The sequence below is a fragment of the Peromyscus californicus genome, unplaced genomic scaffold (genome assembly GCF_007827085.1).
Source record: "Peromyscus californicus insignis strain IS unplaced genomic scaffold, ASM782708v3 Scaffold_15__1_contigs__length_86483966, whole genome shotgun sequence".
NCBI lineage: Eukaryota > Metazoa > Chordata > Mammalia > Rodentia > Cricetidae > Peromyscus > Peromyscus californicus.
In genome coordinates, this window is record NW_026294447.1 from 7,966,947 (window position 1) to 7,991,890 (window position 24,944).

A 24,944-nucleotide genomic window follows, 5' to 3' on the forward strand; every position below is an offset into this window, starting at 1 on the left:
AGCTGTTTTATGAAAATTTTAGCCTAAGACTTCTCTCTCAATTAATGGGGCCTATTGAGAAAGCTCTCTAAAGAACTAAATGCCATCTTCACTGTCTGGGAGTCAGGGGAGCAGAGGGATGTGGTACTGTCCATAATAAACAGTGAAGGGGCCACCTGTGTGGATTCCATGAGGGACTGCTTGTAAGGAAGACCAAACTAGGAAGCATGGCCGAGTCAAGATTTCTCCAAAAAACCATTATACACTTTGTATGACTCGAAGTCATAACTTGAGAAAACCAGATTATTAACATGGCCTCTGTCACCTGCAAGATGTGCCATTATACCCATGTACTGAGTCAGTTTAGGACAATATTCTACATTGTGACAAGGACATACCTATCTTATAGGATTTTCATAAGGATTAAGTGGGTAAAATGTCAGTGTATGTGTGTTTAGAGATGGAGCATATACTTAGCAAATGCTTAGTGACTAAACATCAGTTCAGTGGGAAATAGGAGAAATAGGTACAATTTGGCATGGGTGCCTATGCCAACCCTGGTGTTCACAGAGAACTCCCTGAATGGTACTCATGATATTTATGTCTCATCTTGGGAAAATTTATAACGGGAAACTGCCCAGTCCTAGTCAGAATAATACTTACATCTCTAAGGAGCATAGGGAACTGTGTGGCTCCAAGCATCACTAACTTTCATGCCAAGGTCATAGACCTGCATCCTCAAGAGCCACTACTCAACTCTTACCCTGCCCCTTACCCTGCTGGTACCAGCATGGGTTTCTAGTCACTGTGGTAGTTTGGAGTCAGTTTTTCTTCATCTTTCATGTTATCTCCTTCACAGAGCCCTCACATTTCTTCCTTAAAATATCTCTCCCAGATTTGAGATTTTGACTTAACGTTCCCAACCTCAACACAAACTCTCAGCACATCCCAACTAGATCAGAGTAAGAATCTCTTGGCTCATTTCCATGACAGAAGGTACTTCTCTAATGTAGGCTTCTGTACCACCACCAGAAAAAGCTTTGGAAAATACTAATTTGTTATAATACACCCTCTTCAGCAATCTATAATAATTCCATGAAGTCTCCCCACCACTTACCTCATTTTGATTTTGAGTCCCACAAAGCTCAGACTTAAGTTTGAAGCACACATTCTTGCATTTTCCTTCCCTACTGACTCTTGTATTAGAGCAGGGTTTCTGCTGAGGAACCCCTGAGAAGGCTATGGTTAATTCCTACCTTTTATTTAACACTTCCCACCCCTTGGACTGCACTAGTCTTAAATACTTTCTAGGAACCAACTTCAGTTATGTATTTCTCTTGATGTTTTCTTTAGTGCTAATATTTTCTTCTTCAGATTTTTTTACTTTATTCTAAAGGACAGAGTAGATTGTTTTCCAATGGTTTCATTTCTTCATACCATCACTCCTATGCTTCAATTTCCTCCAGTGCCACATGTTGGTGGTGCACGTTGTTTTCTAACCATCTGAAGTTCTGGACAGTGTCAGGTTTTGAGGAGGTCCTCCGGTTCACTAGAATGACTAGTGTGCTAATCTTAGTGTTAAGTATTGAACTGCAAATACGCTAGCTCTTGAAATTGTATTTCCCAATATCTTGTAATACTCAAAAGGCATCAGATGGTGCAGTGAGTTTTCAAAGCTCAATGACAAAGGTCCATTTCTGCACTTCTGAGTCAGTGGAGCCTCATCGCATTTGAGGCTTAGTGTAGCCTCCCGTCTTGTAGATGGTCAACTAAGTTCTAAGAATGAAGCTCTACATCTTCTGAAGCTTCCTACTTAGCAAGGAAAGTCAGTAAAAGCCTAGGAAGAGAACAGTGAAAAGCTGTATCTCCCACATAAGCAGCTACTTTCTGTACTTTCAGTTCCAGTCCTCTGACCCAGGAAAACGTCCCGTGACCATGCAGACCCCACTGCCAACCCCACGTCTGCTGAGGGCGTCCTTGTCGTGGTGTTTACCCTGTGTGCTGAGCTGTTCCTGGTCGAACCAAACAACCCTGGGCAGGCAGGAATCACTAGGATGTGAGGTTCTTATAGTTACTGAGACTAACAGGAGAAGGCCTTATACATCCAAATGACTAACTTGATATCCTATAAGGAATCAATTTTAATGAAAAGATTAAACTCCTGACAATGATTTTTAAATTTTTCAAGCCATAGGCAGTTTTTTTCTTTAGCAAATACCAATGTTGAGGAAGTACCCTGTATTTGTAAAATATTGATGTCGTGGGAAAGTGTCAACTAACAAAGTTTTTTAGGTCAGGCCACTGAGCTTTAGCTTGTAAGGATTAACTTCCTTCTTTTTTGAATCTCTAGATCCCAATAACTATTTTTCCCACTTTCCTTCACACACACACACACACACACACACACACACACACACACACACACACACACAAGTTCTTTTTCATCCAAACTTGAGACAGATTTTTCTAATAAACATAGAGCTGGCTCTAAATTAGGTGCTACTGTGAGCTGTCAAATTCTGAAATTATTTCCAAGTGTTTAATTCAAGTCCAAGAAAAGCTGGTTCATATTATATGACTTTCCTAGATATAACCCTGTATCTGTTATCCTCAAAAAGAGTTTCTGGGCATATTAAAAAGAATTTTTTTCTGTTTCATCTTTAAAAAAATACACAAAGATAGCTGTGGACAACATTTTCAAAAAGGCTTTTGGAAGGTGGGAACTATTTCCTTTAGAAACTGTGCTCAGCAGACAGGATGCATCTGTGCTCTAGTTCATTTATAACCACAGGGAAGACCTCAGTATCTCTGTTCTTGCTTACTTTGGACCCACATTCTTGAAGATAGTCAACAATCCTTGGCATCTTGCTCACACTGTCTTTTTCATACATTCTGACCCATGGAATAACATGGCAACAAGTTGTCCTAACCCGATTGTACTGCTACCATACAATACCACAAAGTAGGTAATCTTCCATGCAAAGGGATTTGTTTCTCATAATCTGGAGTTTAAGGACTTCCAGGCCTAGGGGGTATGTCATATTAAAGCTTCTTTCTGAGTCATAACTTGACAGATGACATTATATGTCAAGACAAAATAAATATTTGCTCTTCAGCTTTCTTCTGTTTCACTGTAAGGTTGCTAATCCTCTCACACCTCCATCTAGCTCAAATGAGCTTTCTAAGGCTCTGTCTGGAAATACTGTCCACATATGAATTTGGGGATTGCTCCCAGTATATGGAATGTAAAAATTGTATTTAAGATACAGTGCCAATGTCAGAAACTTGCTATTGTTGCTGATGGGTATTAACAGCTGTCTCTTTGTGACTTCTTTTGAAAAGACACACACTCACCCATTCAGAAAACACAATGTTACCAGTAACCTAAAGAAAACTGATTTTGTTTGAATTCAATTATGTTGTTTCTGTGTTGTTGATATTTGCTTTTGTGGTAGACATTTTATGTTTAGAGCATCTTACCTTTACAAGAAACATAACACAATTTGTGTTTGAGAGTCTTGGTTTCCAGCTTTCTTCATTTGTATTACTAGTTTCTATTTTGTTGTCAGGGACATTTCTGGGCAACGGGATGCATCAATGACATCTGCGACACGATTTGACTCACAGCTTGTAAAAATAGTCAGGCTTTTACATGTTGCCCACAGCTTTGACCTTTCCCTTTATAAACAATACCATGCAATGGGCAGCCATTAGAATATATTTTCCTGATGCTTGATCATAGTTTTCATTAAAAACAACAACAACAAGGTATTCCAGTAAATATTGTTAGTTAACACAAAGCTTTTTCTTAAGAAAAGTTCCTTTTAGTATGTGTTTTTGTTTTACTGACAGGCAGGATACTTACTGACATTATGGACCTCTACATGCTGATGCTTTAGGACTGCCTCATGTTGCCCAGAAAAACTACATGTTGCCCAAAAAAGGTTGTAGAACATTATGGCAGTAAACTTGAAAATATCATACAGGGTTAGTTATGTCTATAGAAGCAGAATTCCACGGGATCTATTGGGAGCTGCACACTTACTCTCTCTAGTCTCCTGGTCAACTGAATATTTCTACATGCTACTTCTTTCCATTTAGGCCTTACTATGAATTGTGGGCACTAACTGTATTTATTGTTTATATTGGAAATAGATGAACTGCAGGGCCAAGGGAGTTGAGACTCAAATGGTATCTGTGAGCAGTGCTCCTTCGGGACCTGCATATGCATCATTTTAGAATTTAGAATTCTCCAAGAGGAAGAATCCATGCAGTCTCACCATGAACACAGGAGGACTGCTCATCAGAAAGTTCTGAGCCTCTGACCCCCCAATTTCAAGGTGTTTGCACAATCCCAAAGAGCAAAATTTTCATCTCTGAGTCAGGATCCAGAGGAGCCCTGAAACACAGGATCTGCCTTGGGGTTTTCCCAGTGTCAGTATGTTCAAAACACAGAATCTGCCTTGGGGTTTTCATGGTGGCAGTATGTTCAAAACACAGGATCTGCCTTGGGGTTTTCATGGTGTCAGTATGTTCGTTTTCTAGAGATCCTTAACAAAATGTCCTAAGCTAGGTGGTCTATGACAACATAGATTTGTTTTCTCATCACCTGGGAGACAAGAAGTCTAACATACCAATGTCAGGCAGCCTGCTGAAGGATCTGGGGAAGAATCCTTTGCCTTTTCCTAGCCTCTGATGCTCTCTGGAAGTCCTTGGTGTTGCATGCTTTGTAAAGCCAGCACTCACATCTCAGCCTGGCTTGTCACATACACCATTCTCATGGTGTCTGCCTCTCCTGGTCCAGATTTCCTTCTCCCTAGAAGGCTTCCAGTCAATGGATCTGGCCCAGACAAATCCAGCATGAGTGTACCTTAGCTAGTATATATTAACACAGACTCTATTTGCAGAAAAAGTTTCATATTCACTGGTATCAAGAGTTAATATTTTGACTTTTACATATTATCCAGAATAGACCTCATTTACCTCACACTTGATGGCTTGTACCAGTGCATCCAAATATCCAGAACCATATTTATTTTATGAGAATAGCTTCAATAAACTAATAATATATTTTAGAGTTAAGTTAAGGAAACTGTTTTTATTACTCAAGCAGGGTATAGGTTTACTTGGCTCCTTTGTACAAAAGGATTCAGCTGCTGCTGCTTTTTGAATGCATTTTATCTCTTGTCAAACCAAAGTCAGCAGTGCCTAAGAAGATGCCTGCCCCACCTTTCTGTGGAGAAGTTTATGTGAGAAAGAGATGCTAATTGCTGATGGATGCATAAAGATACTTTTATTTCCTAAATGCAGCCTAATGGGCACTAATTATAGTAGAAACACTTGAACTCTAAGGCAGGGCCTCTGTGTGACAAATGTTTTAGAATACAGGACAACAGAAATCCTCTTTCAATGCAGTTCCATCACTAACAGTAAATCAACAATGAGCCTATACTCAGTGGCTAATTAACTGCTTATAGAGGGGAGTTAATACAGCTAAGGATAAATGGAGTGGACTTCTGAAATGAGTTGCCAAGCTGGAAATTGCTGTGGTACTATTTTCTTAACAAGACACATTGTACTGTTAAAAATAAATAATTTTCCTGAAGTATGAATATATTATAGTAAATTTATATAAAGTGGTGAAGGGAGAAATTTCTAAATTTTTTGAACAAGAATTATTTTTATCAAATCTGATCAAGACCATCATATTGATTTAAAAACATCACTACTTAATACATTTTATTTTACATAAACTTGAAATTAAACCTGTGATCAGAGTTGATAAAATTATCAGCTAAGGTTCATACATATTGTAAAATAAATATCACATTATATGATTATATGCTAACTGAATGTCGGGCTGGTAAATACAATATAAAGATACACTTTTATAATCATAATCATCTTCTTTTATTTATATCCTGCTCCTACTGAGATGAATCTCAGGTTACATTTACATATTGAATTACAAAGTTGAAACTAATGATGGGATCAATTATGCCCCATACTGAGCTCTGCACTTTGGAATGACTTTGAGAAAACAGGAGGGTCAAAAAGAAAAAAAAAAAAAAAACATCCACAGCGCACAGTGGTTTCAAGATCATGCTGAAAGATAAGCAGGGGAACTGTAACGGGAAATAATTTGTGTTTGTCAAAGAAAGCGGGGTAGTTAGATATAAAATTTGCAGCAGATTTTGGAACCGCTTTGTTCTTACAATTCTTCTAGTACACTTATAATGTAGTATTGCATCTAGGCTGCAGTTCACGCTTCCCTGGATGTCATGTCGTGTCGAGTTGATATTATTTATTTTTCCTTTCCTAGCTGCACAACAAATGTGCTTCTCATCTGAGGCCTGAATGTGACTGTGGACCCTTGAAGGACCATATTTTACCACCCACCACAATCTGCCCGGTGGTACTGGTGAGTTTGTCCTTATCATTTGGATGTCACTTGTGGACACTGTGAATAACTGGAACACTATAGCAATAGGTATTTCTGGGAGTAATTTTTCATGTGTTAAGACAAAACCCACCTCATCACTCCTGAGCAGAAACCTCTGCTCATGGCACTCTCTTTGTCCTCGTATACAGTCAGAGTGGGGTAGAGTATCATAGAAATGCAGCTGATGTAGGTGGTGTCTTCGTCATGCTGTACTTACCAGAAATTATATGGGCAGAACACTTCTACATTTTACATATCTTATAGACCTACCTTCCCAGAATATTGAAGTTATTCTTGTGGGTATTTTTGATGGGAATACACATTCTGTGTCTACACTTTTGAAGTTTCTCCCTTAGGGTCAGAGGCTATCTGAAGTGATAACACAGATCTCTTAACATGTTGTGCACTCTCACTAGCTGTTTTTTTTTTAAATTAACAATACATTTTACTACATGTAGATTAATTTCCTAATTAAATAAATATAGAAATGAAAAATGAAGGAGAGAAGTAGTTCTGAGCAGGCTCTTAATAAGGATAGACATAGGCGTTCAAAGACAATATTCATTTTCAGAATCCAAAATTATTTCTAAATGAAAGACTATTTCACAAAACAAACTACTTTGTGTAACACACATCTCATTCTCAAGAACAACGTGGAAATTAAATGGCTGGAACTTTGGTTTTATGTAACAAAAGCGCAACAACTAAGAAATATTAGATGAATACTTTTGTAAAGGTCAACTGAGAAATTAATCAAATTACTCAATTTTCACCCACTTATGATTCATTTTGTGATTATCTGCAAAATGCTGATGGCGTTTTAAATACCTTTACTTACAAAGTTATTATAAACTCTTTATTTTGTCAAATTACTAAAAGAAAAGAAAATATCTTCATATTGCTGAAGATAGTGTTAAGTAATTTTAATTTTTTTCTCAATGCAGTATTTGTTGAATGTATGTAATAAATAAAATTAATTATAAATACTGACTCATAAAATACTTTAGATTTTAAATTAATTTGTTGTTATCTTTATGCTTTCAGAGAGATGAAAGGATTATAGAATTTTTACATTATTTTTCTTTTCTTTAAATATATTGCAATGTTCCTGACTTAGATGCATCTTTGACATGAAGTTTTAATTTCCACAAAAAGCCAAATTCATTTTTCTGCCATCAAGATTCAGTTGGGATATCCTGCTCAGTAAGGACCATTCTTGCCAGGATGTGTTACAGAATGTCAACCATGAGGCTTACTCTTATTTTTTATTACTCCTTTCTTTGGGAAATTGAAGGCTTAGTAACATATGTCTCATGGATATTCCTGCCTTCCAACAATCTAGAAAAAAATTTTTCATTGCTACATTTGAATACTTTTGATTCTGAAAAGTTATTTTCTATCATCAAATATTTATATGGTCTCTATTATGTTTTGTATCTCAACATTTGAATCATTGAATCATTAGACTACAGTCTATTCTGAAATGTGTTCCTCTCTGAGGCAAAACTTTATCTACATTTAAATGACTTCCATTATGCCTCACTCAGTCCTTTCTTATTCTTGGGGCTCGTCCCCTGTCATCTTTCCAGGGGTTATGATGACACCTTGCCTGTTATTGATGTCACTTGGGTCTGGCTTCTTGTGTCAATGGTTTACACATTTACTATTCTTCCTAAAGGGAACTTATGTCTCTGGTTGATTTTCTTTCCTTGCTAACCATGGACATGCAGAGCTATAACCAAAAGTTCCATCCTGTGTTCATTGTAGCACATTCAATATGTTATTATTAATTAATGTAGTAACACTAGTGCTTGTTTACTGAGTTCATATACTATAGCAGATGCTATGTTAAGAGTATTAGTTCATTCAGCAAGCATTATTGAGTGTCAAAGAATATTTTGTGTAGCATCAAATAGTGAAAAGGAAAAACCACACCATTGCCTTCACAGATCTCACATTCCAGTTGGGTGATAAAATGGTCAAGAGTAATACAAATAAGTAAACTATTTGGCCCCTGACTGTACTAAAACACATGGAAACAGAAGGATGGTTACCAAGAGTTGGGGAAGGAGAAGAGGGTTGTGCTGGCTAGTTATATGTCAGCTTGACACGAGCTAGAATCATTGAAAAAGAGGGAGCCTCAACTGAAAATACTTCTCTGTAAGATCAAACTGTATGCAGGCCTGTAGGACATTTTCTTAATTAGTGATAAATGTGGGAGGGCTCAGGCCAAGGTGGGTGGTGCCTCCCCTTGGCTGGGTTCTGTAAGATTGCAATCTGGGAAAGCTATGTGGAACAAGCCAATAAACAGCATCTCTCCATGGCTTCTGCATCAGTCCTGACTCCAAGTTTTGGCCCTGTTTCATTCAGTTCCTGCCTTGACTTCCTTTAATGATACATGATGATATGTGAGTAGAAACCAAATAAATCCATTTCTTCCAGCTGTGCTGTTGGTCATGGTTTCATCATAGCAGTAGTTACTGTAACTGGGATAAAGAGCTGTTGTCCAAAAGGAGGAACAATTCCAATTACACAGGAATTGTCAGTTTAGAAGTGCAATTTCAAGATTGTTATCTATAAATAATAATGCTATATAGGACATTGAAAAATTGTAAAGAGACTAAATTTCAGTTGCCTTTACCATAAAAAATGCCCAGAAGAATAGGTCATTTGATGATCTCTAGTACTGATATAATTCAAGAATAAAATCACAACAAAGTCATTATAGGCCTTTATTTGTGATTCATTAATCATGATGTTCTCCTTCCAATAGAGTAGGATGAAGGTCCTAACTGAAGTACACAATGGAATATTTTGTAAGAACAAGTAATACAATGACAGAAGAATAAAATATTACTATCATGTTTAAAAATAAGCATTAAAATAGAGGGACCTTTTTCAATGTATTGATGGAGGCAAACTAATTTTTTAGAGAAAAGAGTGTTTTGGAATCTATTTGCTTCCTTGGGCTTTTGGTTTGTTTGTAAGAATTAACTCTGAGTAACTTTGGTCTGGACTTTCGGGATTAGTGCAAGACTTGAGTACAATGTAATATTTTCCAATATATTTTATTAAATAATATTGAAATGTTATTTTTAATATCTTATATATACCCAAACAAAAAAATGTATGATAGTTTTAGTGTAAAGAACAAAATAAAAATTACATAGAAGAAATTCTGAATCTACATACAAGAAGGAGTTCACTGAAGAAAGGAATTTGAAGGAGGCACCATATGACTTTCTGGGGACGGGGCTTAATAAAAGTCTAGCAAGAACATAATCTCTGAGGCAGGAGATACTGGACATATTGAAAGGACAGTGAAGGATGTTAATAGCTGGACCAGAGTGTGTAGAGGAAGAATTGTACAAATGAAGGCCATTTCATACTGTGTAGGGTAGTCAGACTATTATAAGTTAGTTACATTTTATTCTGAATTATATTAGAATTTGTCAGAAGATTTTCCCTAGATAAGGAATGATATGATTTCTAATTTCGAGTAAAAAAATTGTCTGCTATGATGGGACAAAGATACAGAATTTACATATTTGGAGAGAGGGAGCTGGATCCTTGCTTGCAAGTGGGGATGTTGCAAGATCTATAAGAATTCTGAAGATTTGCTAGAAGTTAATTCTGAAGTCACCTAGTGAGATGAAAACTAAATGATCAAACAAACCCAGTATAGCTACCAAGGAGTGAGAGGCAACCGCCTCTAGTTAACGTCCTACATTTAGCACATGGCTAGGAAGCTTGAGTGAATGTGGTTCTCTAGTTAAACCTTACCTCATATTTATTTCTAGGTACATTCCAATTCCAAGAGCAGAAAAGTCAAGCCCCGCATAAATGATTCTGTCATATTATTCCATGTGAGGTGAATAGAGAGAATCAGGAAGTTTAAAATGTCTGCACAACAACAGTTTCATAAAAAAAATAACCTTGGTTCATCAGGGAAATGAGAGGATAGTACATTGGAGGCTACTGTGGACTGGGTGAGTCTTAGAGTTAGGGTTAATGACATTAGGTAACAATAATGAAGGAGAGAGAAATAGCAATTATGAAAGAGTAGAGTTTTTGGTAATAAGAAATACAAACTTATTTGAAAATCACAGTGAGCTCATAAACTAAAGACTGTAATTGTTCTAAGTTTATGTGCAAGTAAACAGAACAATGAAGGATAAAACGATAAATCCTCGGGAGTCTATTTAAGAAGTACTAGGGAAATTTATTAAGGTAAATTGAGCAAATACACTCACAAATACAGAACAGAGTAGACAACTGAAGTCATCCCCTGATCTGACTAGGAGCAAATCCACCTCACAGGCAGGAGTATTGAGAAGGGGCACGTGACGCTTCCCCCTCTCCTTTTAAGAGGTCACTTACAATGGCAGGGAGCACCGCCTCCTTTGGGCCCCATAGCCCAAGGCCATGGGCAGAGCAAACACCACTACAGAAGGAGATAAAAGGATGACATAGGAGCAAAAGCCAAGTATTACCCCTCCAGAACTGCATGGAATCATTTCTACCTTCTTCCAGATTCCAGGCCAAGCCTCCTGTGAATTATCTGAGACAACATTCACAAATCTTATCCTGTATTCCTCACCGTAAATTGCAAGTTCATCACGGAGTCTGCTATTGTAACATTCATAATCTTGTCTTTTTATGTCCCATGCATCCGTGACAATTTTTCCCTTGGGACTGACTAACCCTGTGGCATTCTTACCGAATGGATTCCTTTCCATACATCTCTAAGCTGTTTTCTGGGTCTACAGTCTAAAACGCAAACATGAAATGTCTCTTTCATGCATAAATTAATTGCAAATTTTCCTTATTTGAATTCCAAGCTCTCTTCTATGGTAAACAAAGTTCTTACCTGGATCAACCCACCCAGTCTCTTGCAAACCGCATTAGACACTGGAAATCAAGGATAATTGAACTACTTGTAGTTCTCAAAGTACACCTGTTCTTTCAAGCTTCTGCAGTCTTGTATATGTTAATAAATCAGGTGAAATTACTTCATCTTAGGATTCCTCCTGCCTTGCTAAGCAAGAATTAAAGGTCATTTTTGTATAATGGAGTAAATACATTGAATATTACGCCCATTAACTATTTAAAGGCTCATCTTTTAAACAAAATAATGTTCTGCTTAGAGAATTTGTTAAACTGTTCAAACTAGTGGCCACTGAACCTTTTCTAACCTGTGGTCCCTCATGACTATATCAGGAATGAATGTACAGTGTTACCTGCTACAAAATATTAATATTTCTTTAAAGAAAAACAGTAGACCTCACACAAAATAAAAATTAACTAGGTGTTTTTGTTATTGTTGCTTTCCTTTAGTGGAAGTTTTATCCCTTGTAACGTGCATAACTCAGTTTTTTGAGATAGTATTCACCATGAATACCAGGGGTGTTGAGCTTAGTTATTATGAAATGACCATTCATGTCATCTTTATCACACCATACAAAGCATAAAAGAAGAACTTAAGATACCTAGTTGTATGCTATTATTCCTTAGCTATTTTGATGAAAACAGGTATATTGAAATATGCACAGGCCATAACATTTGCCCTCTTAAGGAGCACATTCAGTAACGTTCAGTGGACTCGGAGTTATGCAGCTGCCATTACCTTATCTCATGACAATGAACATGTGTGTTTTGGGCATGTCTTCATTTCTTTTTTGTATGCATCTATAAATACAAGAGTTGAGTTACAGTAGAGACGCTGTTTAGTGTTAGTATTTCTCATTAGAAATGCCATTCCACATCCTTACAACAAAATGTCCCAGAATGACTGATAATATACATACATACTGATGATGCACACATACAAGTGAAATATTGTGTAAATAATACAAAAATCATTAATAACCAAATAGTCCAGTTCAAAATGCTAAGAGACCCAAACAAGCACTTGAAATAAATACATATATGCTTTGTCTATAAACGTTTGTAAATGGACATTCTCTCATCACTCATGAAAATACATGATACAAATTATCTACAGGTATTATACTACAGACTTATAACACATACCCACCTGAAATGTAAGATAAGTTAAAAGCCTAAATTTCATCTAAGCACGTGACTGCTCCTCTGCTGCAGGTGGAAGAATAAGTGGACCTACCACCCCAGACCACACACAATGAGTAACCTGCATCTGAGTCCTGACAGACACTACTTTATTATGCCGCATTAGTTAATAACATTTTTCCCGATTTCCCTTTGGAAAATAGAAAGATGTGATAGTTCATGAAAACTGTCTTAAAATATACCTATATTTAGAAAATGATTACTTTATATCATGTTACTATAAGGATTACACTAGAATTTAAAAATTAAATTTTAAACTTGTATTGTAAAATAACAAAACATTCATAAAATCTAAAAAGTCATAAATTTTAGATCTTTAATTCAGTAAAATAAAAGAACCTTATAATAAATAACCTCTTTGGTACTTAGATCTTTTTCTTATGTTTCTGTAACTAAATTAGATATGTCAAGTGACATGCTACTTTAATATTTAAATAGATATAATTAAATATATTTCCATGTATTGTGAATTATTATGAGGATTGGCTACATAATGTTTCTAATTGAGCACATCTTAAGTATGCACTGTTTGTGGCTACCTCCTTGCCCAGTCCTTATTTAGTTACACGTAACCCTTTAGTGGATGTCTTCAGAAAGAACACACTCTCCTGACTTCTAACCACCAGTACAAAGTATCACTGTCACATCCTGTTTTGTCCTATAAGTGATTATAATTTACAGAGATTAGTTCTTTCTGTTCTATAAACACATCTGCCACACACGGCATAATATCTGGAATATTTGAAATATACACCTTGTATTGACAGAAATAATACATTTTAAATTCTAAATTAGCTTCAACGATCATGTCATCTCCATTTAAACTTCTATATTTCACTGGAAGGCATAATCAAAGCAATATCCATCAACAAGAAGAGATGGCATATTAAATAATATATATATATATATATATATATATATATATATATATATATATATATATATATTTTAGCTGGGCAGTGGTGGCGCACGCCTTTAATCCCAGCACTTAGGAGGCAGAGCCAGGTGGATCTCTGTGAGTTCGAGGCCATCTTGGTCTACAGAGCAAGATCCAGGACAGGCACCAAAACTACACGGAAAAACCCTGTCTCGAAAAACAAGAACAAACAAACAAACAAAAAAAGAAAAAAGAAGAATTGATATATCAGGCATTTTGTCTAATTTTAGACAATTGAGATATTCTTTCTGGTATAAATTCTCACGTTATAGTATCTTATTAAGTTTTAGTAGTGAAATTTATACTAATGCCAACAAGATAAATAGTGAAACTTCTTAAATCACAGAAAGGAAAACACAATTATTTGGGGAATTTGGGATCTATGACTATTCTTCATCTTTGAGTCAAATGGTCTCGATTCCACCTCTCTTTCTTCTTCAGTGTTAACTCTGTAATGTGGCCAATTATGGTGTTACTGCAGCAGCTCTCTACGTAGTCCTACGTATAACACCCTCAGAGAACCATATGCCATATTAACTTCTCCTCTTCCGATCTCTCTCACTCTTCCACAGTTTTAAGAATTCTAAATTATACATTGTAAATATGGTGATTACATCTTAAATAGCAGAGGGTATGTGAAGTCTTCCTTAGAGCATGTGTTAAACGAAGTCACTACTCCACAGAATGTCAGAAGGTCTGTTAGGGAGTGAATACGATATGCGAGTCTTCTTCACAGCTCGGTTATTATGGGATCTTTTTGCGTCTACCTATCACTTACCTCACACAAGTGAGAATTAATAATGACAAGCCCAACGCTGAGCATCAGCCGGTGATAGGAGATATACATCTGAATTCCCTTCAGTTCTGAAACTTGTGAACGGTCTGTAACTTTCTTCCCTCCGCGAGCTCTTGAACTTTCCTGGCTGTCGTGTGTGGTAGGGAGGTGTGAAGGCTTGAATGAGGTTGGGGCTTGCTGCTCTGGGTGTCACATTTTAGCTTTCTACTCTTTAGACTGCCTCACTCTTCCTTTCCTCTTACCTCTTTCACCTTAAGTGATAGCCACTGAACTCATGTATTGTCTTGAAATATTTTGCGTAACCTACCTACAATTTGTACCCATGTAGTTTTCTTCTTCACCTTTTTTTTTGGTCAAAAGAATGGGGATAAAGTACAATGTCAGTACTCAATAAATGTTTCATCAGTGTCATTACTTAATATTCATTTAATTAATATTCATTATAGGTCAATTCATAATTGTCATCATGGTAATGATAGGCAAAAGGAATCTCATTTTTTCTATATTTTGAAACTCTAAAAGATTAGGTTTCATAGTATTATTCATAAAGGAAAGTTGCTTTGTATTTATTTAATTTTTAGATGGGTGATATTAAATTGTAGCATTCAAATCCCAGTGAGCAGTACAAAGCACTAAAGTATTATGTTGTATATAAAATAGGCCTACATTTGTTTCTAGCTTAGTATATTCCTCATATACAATACTAAAGTATGTATCATAGGAAAGGGGGCAACACAAAATTACATTGTGTAATTATTACATCATCTATGCTGTGAGATCGACCATAATTCATTACATTGTCCTGGTTAGAGTAACATTGCTATGTTCTGAGGAAACCATCTGTATGCTGATGTGAGATAACACACACACACACACACACACACACACACACACACACATGGATGTCATTTTTTAGAAAAGGGTCATTATCTATGTTGAGTTATATTTGTTTCTACCTAAAATCATAGAGTTCTATTTTTGTGTTTATTTTTAATAGGATTATGACAATATTTTTATAAGTTTCTATGATGGTTTCTACTTAAAATATAGTAGTAGATACTGCAATTTATAACTCTTTTTAAGGAAACAAACTGTGCCATGGAAAGTTTATCGCAGCTCATAGAAAAGCCAAAACACAGTGCCAGTAAAATATAATTTGGAAGTTTGATGAAGATAAAATCTAATGGAAATCAAAAATCTGTACCCATACATAAACATATCAAAGGGATTTACAACCCTAACAAGATGAAAAACTTAAAATAAATTCAAATGAAACAAAAAACTCACGTGTGTTTGTGGTTCAAAAATAAGGATGTGGGATTGCATACTGATGAATGATTTAGGCTGTTCTACAAGTAATTGCCAACAATGTTTAAGGGAGGTCACAGAAGAATACAACATGCAGCAGAAGCATGAGTAAATTCATACCAAAACTGACTGAGAACTAGAGATTTCTGTCACAAAATGTTAACAATTTGACAGTGGTTGTTTGTATTTTCCTAACCTTTGGTTTTAGCAGCTTTAGAAAAGAATGAAAGATCCAAGTTTGGTAGTGTTTATCTAGAGAAACACTTTCGAGTTTTGTTTTTATGCCATCCTGAGATGACAATATGGCAGGGCTAGGCTTTGACTTGCATCTCATCAATACCACAACTGCCAGTGCAATGTGGAAGTCTTGTTCCTGCAGTCTTGTTGTGCATTTTTATAACAATCGTTAATCTAGATGTTGAATGATGGCTTATGGCTAAAGTTCATTTTAGTGTTGCCAAAACTAGTAATAATTCTGCAGCTACAGAACAAGGAAGTAGCATATTGCATAGATTTTATAGAGAGCGCATGCCTGAAGATTCACTGCATACAATGAAAGAAATAGCAATTGCACTCTTTATTGATAAAGGACATTAACGCAGGATTCTACTCCAAATTAATGCAGTTGTAACATAGGACTAGTGACTGAAGGATGAAGATGGAAAGGAGGAGAGAAAAAATAAGCCAAAGTGCTCCATCATCAGAGTAATACACAGTCAACATGGAGGGCAACTGATCCTCCCCAGTGCGTAGGAGTACTGAGAGTGCACTGGATTCCAGGAGAATATCGTTCAAGGAGAAGACATCATGCTAGTCCTAAAAATAAGAAGTAAAACTAAAGGGTCTGCTTATTTTTAAGTACACTGAGAAAAAAATCAAACTGAAAAAAAGGAATCCGTGTCTTCAATTTGACTGATCTCCTTTGGGCAATTCCTATACAATTCTTTTTGGCTTCATGAAATTATTCCAAAGTTACATGGATACGAAAATGTACTCAAGCACATAAAATTGAAAAGAATAAAGAGGAAGACCTATTCTAAGAGTCCTAGCAATGTTTTTATCTTGTTAAAGGTGCCTTGATTAAATAATGTGGGCATGGGCCTAGATATTAAGAACCAGTGGAAAGTATCAAGACACATAGAATCATGTGTAATAATGAAATACATTATCTAACCTCATGTCACATTTACTAGAGCATCAGCCATGTTGAGATTATTGTGTAACTACATGGAACACTCAAAAGAAAATTAAATTCCATGTCATGTCTAACCTCAAATAATCCAAATGAATTAAATATTTAATTTCTTAATGAGACCACTATTATAGGGCCTTTTTTTCTTAAAAAAAAAAAAAGTGTTAAAATGTAGGCCAAAAAAAAAAAAAAAAAAAAAAAAAAAACCAAAAAAAATGTAGGCCAAATCATAAAATAAAGTAGTTTTAAATGGTAAATATTCTAATTTTCAAGTCAGGGTAAAAGCTTGCTGTGGTACACTATATCAAAAGGGAATCCTTCATAAAATTCATGTAATTGCTAAAATCACCCACTGTCATCAAATGTGTTCCAATGTGGCTGTTCTAGTAAGACGTTGACAAGGCGAACGTGCCACAAACTATGGCATGAAGATGCCCAGATAATTTCACTTCTCTATTATTTTTCTGCTTGTCCTCTTCCTGGGGTGATTGTGGCGGGCAGGACAGACATCCTGATCTAATAACGTCAGAAGTTAATATTTTGTATTACTGTCATCTCTTAAGTTTAAGATGGTGAATGCAGCCTAAACCAGACTCTCTGAAAGCCATTAGGCATATAAGGATAGATTCCACTAGCAAACATCGTCTCTGGATTTAATGTTTCTTTCTGAGAGAGGGGAGATCACAAAGAATTCATGTCTATGCCTTTTTCCACATTCAGTGTTCGTTGTATGTTTCTTTCTTTCTTTTCTTTTCTTTTCTTTTTTCTTTTTTTGCTTGAAACCTAAGGACAGATGCATGTATATGTAAGCTGTTCCATACACTCTTTTTCGTATAGTCCAGGGATCTCTAGCTCACCCCTATTTTTGTTGCCTAGGTCAACCTGTGTTGCTGTTTACCCAGTAAGTGTGGTAATTCTGTTGGGGGCCTCTAGTCCCCCTCCTTGCGGTCAAATCCAGATGATAAAACCTGTCACTTGAAGGTCTCCCTTCTTTTCCTCATCCTTTTTCCTGGTTAGTTGGTTTTTGTTTGTTTAGTTTGCTTCGTCCAATGGACAAGAGCTAGGTTTATTTGGAAAGAGGGAGCCTTAAATGAGCTGTCTCCACTAGTCTGGCCAGTGGGAAAGCCTGTGGAGTGTTTTCTTAGTTAGGGTGGTCCTTAGTTGTATAAGAAAGCAGGCTGAGCAAGTCATGAGGAGCAAGGCAACACGCAGAGTTCTTCTGAGGCCCTTGCTTCAATCCATGTACCCAAGTGTAGGCCTGGAGTTACTGCTCTGCCTTCCTTCAGCGATGGAATGTGCTACGAGAGTTGTAAGCTGAAATGAACCTTTTCATGCCCAAGTTGCTTTTGATCATGGTGTGTTTTTTTTTTTTTGTTTTTTTTTTTTTTTTTTTTTTTTTTTTTGGTTTTTCGAGACAGGGTTTCTCTGTGTAGCTTTGCGCCTTTCCTGGGACTCACTTGGTAGCCCAGGCTGGCCTCGAACTCACAGAGATCCGCCTGGCTCTGCCTCCCGAGTGCTGGGATTAAAGGCGTGCGCCACCACCGCCTGGCTTGATCATGGTGTTTTATCATAGCAAGAGAAACCTTAAAACACCCTCTCAAGACTTGTAGCATTTCTAGCTTCATTTACCTGAGTTACACCAATCCTAAAGGAATGCTGCTCAGAAACCTTCTCTGGTCTTCTATAGCAAGCTTACTCTATACCATCCACAAGTGTTTTTCAAATTATTTCCTTCAATTATTTTTCTTCCATACCCATGGATTTTACTGTGTCTATGTGCCTCCCCTTTTCATTCTAGTATTCTCTACCTTCTCTCTTTCTGTGACTAATTATTTTTCTTAATTTATTACACCTATCATAATCTTTCCTATGTTTACACTGTAATTTAAGTAGAAAAAAACCAAAACCTCTGGCCATTCACCTTTTTATCGGTACCATTGTGTGCTTGAGAGTCCAACCTCATCGAACAGCCATCATGTCTGGTGGGCAGAGATATTTCCTGTGTTTGCACATGAATCAGTCTCTTGACAGCTGCTTCAAGCATACTCAGATGTGAGAACCATTCTCAAAGGTTTGTCTTTCTTCCTTCTCAGTCCACATTATTCTTCCTCTGACTATGAAATCTTTCTGACTCTTACTAAAGTCATTTGAATGTTGGAGGTATGGTGGCACAGCAGTTGACCACGAAAGAGGGATTTGGCTGTATGTGATTATGAAGGAACGCAAGCTCTTCGGAGGGAAACAAGAAAGTCTTTCGAGAAGAGCAGAGAAGTAGAAACACAGACCAGTTATCGAGAATGTGCTCAGAGGGACAGTTAGTCTTGGTCAGAACTTCACTGGGGATTGGGGACAAAGAGTCATACCACAGAATTGCTCTGAACTACCTCAAGTTTTGGGTTAGGCCTTTCTGACTACTGCGATAGATCATGGATGTCAGTGACCCATTTCAGTGATGTCTGAAACCAGGGACATTCCTGGAGAATCTGTTCCCATGAACAAAGAATGATTCTCCAGGAAACAGAGCTGGGAGCTCTCAGAAGCTGCTGTGCTCAGTGAGATGCTTCCTGGAGGGAGCCACAGAGGAGCGCTGGGCTCCCAAGGGACTTACTAGAAATCCTTTCTAACTCCTCTGTGCTGTTTGACATGTCAGAAACACTCTTCTTCCATGTTCCATATGGTTCGTCTACCATATTCCTTTAATTTTAATTTTTCTTCTCCAGGCATGCTTATGAAAAAATATGGTTGCATATGCATTTCATTATTAAAATACTAAAAACATTTTTATGTTAGAAAAGAACATACCTCTACCTGTTTGTTATAGAGTTGTCCAACTGTTCATTTCATTATTTAGTTTCCAAAAAGATGCATCTAATATCTGGGTGTACCTTATGCTAGAATATAAGCAAAACATAGATTCCTACCATATACATATGCATACACACACTCACACACATGTACACACAAATATAATGTTATAGAATAAATATTCTTAAAAACTAAAAGGATTATTTGTAAACTGATTGGAGTTTACTCCTAAAAAGCATATGGAAAACAGCAATTTATCCTACTGCTGACCCCAAATTTCCTTTCAAAATCAGTATATGTCTGTCTTTTTATAATGAATGTCAAATTCTAATAACAGAACTGTTTTATAAAATCTATTTGTAAATCCAATTTTTAAAATATAAAAGCTTTAACAATAAATATATATTAATTTGTTGCACATAGATCTTTAAAATGTTATTCTGATTTATGACATTGTTCTTTTTTAAATCCTAAATATTCATTTAAGGATAATTTATTTATTTCATACAATTTTATTGAAATGGTCCATAACCCTTGTATTAGTGAAACATGAATAAATAGATTGTGGGTAGATTATTTTCATATGAATTCACACTCTTTTGTGGGAAGCATCACATGTCCCTCAGATTCCTTATGCATTTACTATTTTTACCGTGTTTTATATAATCTGAATGTGTGGTATGATATAATATGCATCGTTTAAAAAGGAATATATTCTTAGGTGGATACATATGTTCAGCTTAAAGAAAATATGGTATTGAAATAGCTTAAGCTAGGTTAAGTGGTTTGGGGTGTTTTATTAAAAGACAAAAATAGTTTGTACCTTTCTAAGTCCAGGAATTTTCAATCATTATTTCACAAACTTTATAAGTACAAATATTTATTTTAATATCCATATTTGTAAATGAGTATAGGGGTACAAATTGTTGCCTAGACACTTTAAAATTAAAATGATTTTGTGCACAAATACATTCACGTTCATGATAACATCTTTATGGAATTTTCAGAAGACAGTGATGTATTTAGAGGCTTACCCAAGCATTAAAGATATTTTAGGCACTGCCTAATAAATGCTTTTCAAAAACGTTTGTTTAGTCAGATTTCATAGTACAGTGCTTGTAGCTCCTACTACATGCCAAAGTTCCTACTCATGCTAAATGGGTTTGAACATAAACTGTGCATGCAGATCTCAAGTGGTAGTCTCTTAATAGATGCCAGCCACTCTTTATTGCTACCCTCTTTTATTTCAGTAACATTTTAATTAATTCACACTGATTGAATAAATGTACATTGAGACTTATTTCCTAATGAGGGCGCATTTAGAGGAAAGGTTCCGCATCATCCTGATATCCTGTGGGTAATTATATTCTAATTATATGGTCAGGGGAAAAGAGGCTATAACTCAGTACTGATATTGTTCGCTGGGCCCAATTAATTACAAGCACATAATGAAAGTTCATGATAAGGTTGACTGGCAGTCAGTGTAAATTTTTGACTCAATTCAATTGTACCTAAAGTGAACACAGAGCTGGACTTTAATCTGGTTAGAAAATGCTCTGGCATGAGATCAGTGGGTATTCAGATGGACAAAAGATCAGAATGGATTCTATCATACTCTGCCTTAAGGGTTTTTTTCAAAGGATGATGAAAAGGAAACCTAAGCTCTGACTGTAAATATTATTATCAGGGCCTTTCATTATCTATACTGATCCTGAAAAGCAGTAAGAGAATTCTAGAACTAGCAGTATTTTATGAAGAAGAAGAGCAGGCAAAATAGACAGTGTATTAGATGTCATATGGGTAGCAGATGATAGGTATTAATCTGTTATGTCAGCTATTGGATGGTGCATTTTCTCCTCTCTCCTACTGCTTGGGTGTCATTCACTTTCTCTTCCATTAGACTCAACTGATACATATGCAGATGTTTCTATCAGACATTAACGTGTTGCTCTTAGATGCTTATTAGTAGTAGAAATAGTGAAGTAATCATAGTAAAAAGCCATCTCTCTGTGTGTGCATGTAGTGTATGCAGGTGCATACGTACTCTTGTGAAACTTTTCAACAAAAATTTTATCAGAATATTTAAAAGTACATGTTGAGAGCATAGAACAATGAACGATAGTGAGATCAAAATAAAGTGAAACTCAATTAAGAGTAAAATATGTAGAAATTCTTTTCCATTTTTTAAAAATTGAGGTCATAATATATCATTTCTGCTTTGCCTTTCCTTCTTTCAAACCCTCTTGAGTACTCCTCTGGCTCTGCTTCCAACGCGCAGTCTACCTTGCGTTAACTGTTAGTGTATGCATGCATGTACATGTATATGGAAATATGTTCCTAAATTGTTAGTGTATGCATGCATGTACATGTACATGGAAATATGCTCCTAAATTGTTAGTGTATGCATGCATGTACATGTACATGGAAATATGCTCCTAAATGCAACCTGCTCTGTAGCAGGAATCTTAAAGAGTTCTTATTAATAAAATCAAACCTGAGCCAGTTATTGAGGTGAACACTGGAAGATCAGAGAGACAGAACAAGCCACAGCTAACCTCACCTGGCCCACTTCTCAGCTGATCTTGTTTCCTCAGACTGGAAGCCTCTGTGTCCTCATATCCGAATGGTTCTCAGCTGAACTGTGCTGCTCAAAACCTAAAAGCTTAACCAGCCAAATGCTTAACCAGGCCAAATGCTTGATCTTGTTTCCTCAGACTGGAAGCCTCTGTGTCCTCATATCCGAATGGTTCTCAGCTGAACTGTGCTGCTCAAAACCTAAAAGCTTAACCAGCCAAATGCTTAACCAGGCCAAATGCTTCTAGTTTCTGGTCCTTATGCCTTACATACCTTTCTGCTTTCTATCATCACTCCCTGGGATTAAAGGCTTGCTTTCTGGGATTAAAGGCGTGAGACACCATGCTTGGTTGTATCCTTGAACAGATGGATTTCTGTCTCTGGAATGCTAGGACTAAAGGCATGTGCTACCACTGCCTATCCTAAGTATCTAGTGGCTTTTCTGTTCTCTGACCCCAGATAAGCTTTTTAGGGTACACAATATTTTGGGGAACACAATACCACCACACTGCTCAGTTCATATAATGTTACTTGTTTGTTTTCAGGGAGAAATATTTTTACGGCAAGGTCTTTACTTTCCTAGTGACTGCCAAGTGTGCTAGACTGCTTGACCACTTAGTCCTAGACATCTGCCTGTCTCCACCCTCCTGGGGCTGAGGTTAAAATCACACGTCACCATGCCAGCTATTTTCTGTGGATTCTGGGGTTGGAGTTTAGGTTCATAAATTTGCATGTCAAGCATTTTTCCAACTGATGTCCACAGCACAAGTAAAATAATTATGCCATTAAATTTCTGTAATACAAGCTTATAAATTTGACTTTGGTAGAGAGAGTGATTAGGCAAGAGACTGTCCTCTCCACTGGCCTCTCACAGGTTATACCAACCCTTCTGCCCCATGCCCAGCAGGCAAAGCCAGCAAGCAACAAACTGAGAGGCATTTTTGGAAGTTCTTTGTCTGACAATGCTTGGTCAGAGCGTTTTCTTAACCTTGCAATCATTTTGTGCGTATGTTATGTTTTCCGGGTCTATGTTTTTATGGGATTTACGTGTGTGCAAACACATGCAGTTCTGCATCTTTATGTGTTTCTTGTGCGTTTTCTTTGGCTCTTTTTCTTTTGTTTGTTTGTTTTGTCCTGTTCTGGTTTGTTTTCTGTTTTATTTTTGTTATTGTGTTTTAGATGCCTGTCTGTTTTCTAACAAAAGAGAGAAAGAAGGAGTGTGGGCAGGGGTGGGAGGGGGCCTGGGGAGGAACTGGGGGGAGTGGAACGGGGCTACCATAACCAGAATAGAGTGTATGAAAAAAACTACTTTCAAGAAAAGAAAACAGACTCTACTGTATGTGACTTCTAAAGGTTTTATTTTTGATATTCACATTTTAATTGGATATAACAGTGTTTATAGGAAATAAAAAATAATTTACAGTCCCTTGGACTCACACAATGCATTCAACTGGACTTTACTAAAAGACACCAGTATCGATAGAACCACTTAAAAATTGTGTTGTGAGTGTGTGTCTGAGTCTACACATGGGGGAGCCTACAAAATTATGAAGCTTAGATTATGAAACTGGAATATGACAAGAAAGTTCATGAGAAACTAAAATGTATTTTTTTACCCTAGTTATACCCTGATATGTTTTATTCTGATGTGTGAGTAAAACATGACTTTACCCCTCTAGCTTAGACTGTGTGCCCCATTATGAGCGAAACTTTTTCTTTATTCTGATTTTATCTTTGTTTTATATTTTTATTTTTTCCTTTTACTGAAAATACTCCTATCACTCATTTTTTAATGTCAGTGATATTTGCTTGCATATAAAAGAAAGCACACAATTTAAAATAGTTTTATTTGTGTACTTTCAGAATACCACTACAGGAAAAGTGTGTTGAATTAATCCATATTGTCCTTTAAGAGTTCTTTGCTTTATTTATTTTTTGAATATTTTGAATTCTTCATTAACATTTAAAGATATTTTATTTTTTAATCACCCAGAAAGTAGAAACTTATTTACAGAAGTAACAGAAGTATGTGTGTCTCTCTCTCTGTGTCTGTCTCTCTCTAACTCTGTATCTTTCTGTCTCTGTTTCTCTGTCTTCCTCTGTCTGTCTGTCAGTCTCCATCTGTGTGTGTGTGTGTGTGTGTGTGTGTGTGTGTGCATGTGTTGTACTGAGAATCAAACTTGGACCTTAGTATGCTAGGCAACTTCATGACCGTTAAGCTACATCTTCAGCTCCAATAACTTAAAATTATTTTTCTGTTATTTGAATAATGAGAGCACTGGCCAGCAAAATGAGTTTCTGTTTCTAACTCAAATTTTGGATGCCAATCATTAAATTTTTAAAACATGTTGCTCCTAATCTGAAAATAGGTTAGTTTGGTTCAATAAGAGAGTTAAATGAGATTTCCAATGTAAAAGCAACTTTCAAAAATTATGAATTTTCACATGTAAGTGTAGGCCTAATTTTGATAATTTTACTTTAGTCTTGAAATAACTGATGACTCTTTTAATGTGAGTACGGTGTCCCTATAATATTAACTGAAACCTCTAATAATCTCCATCAAAGATTTTTCTTTGTCCTGTGACAATTTGGATTAAATTGTCAATTTAAAATGATTACATATTAGAAAATACAAAGGCAAGAAATATCCTAATACGTACTTAAGAATAATAGGATTCTAAAATTTCTTTGATATTAAATTGAACTTAATAAGTGCCCTGAAGGCAAATGCATCTTTTAAACTAATTATCTGTTCTGTGTATTCTATTTAATATTAAAAAGATACTGATTAAATAAAATCAATCACATTCTTCTGTAGTCA

The 24,944-nt window shown here is 36.3% G+C and overlaps 1 protein-coding gene across 7 annotated transcripts in view; it reads left to right on the plus strand.

Annotated features, from left to right (window-relative positions):
- Dgkb (diacylglycerol kinase beta) overlaps positions 1-24,944 on the plus strand; it is a 713,645-nt gene that overhangs the window by 232,065 nt on the left and 456,636 nt on the right. For all 7 annotated transcript variants that reach the window (XM_052738362.1, XM_052738366.1, XM_052738363.1 and 4 more), the window contains one exon: positions 6,302-6,400. In XM_052738362.1, coding sequence (XP_052594322.1) covers positions 6,302-6,400 — 99 coding nt within the window. The remainder of the gene's footprint in view (positions 1-6,301; positions 6,401-24,944) is intronic.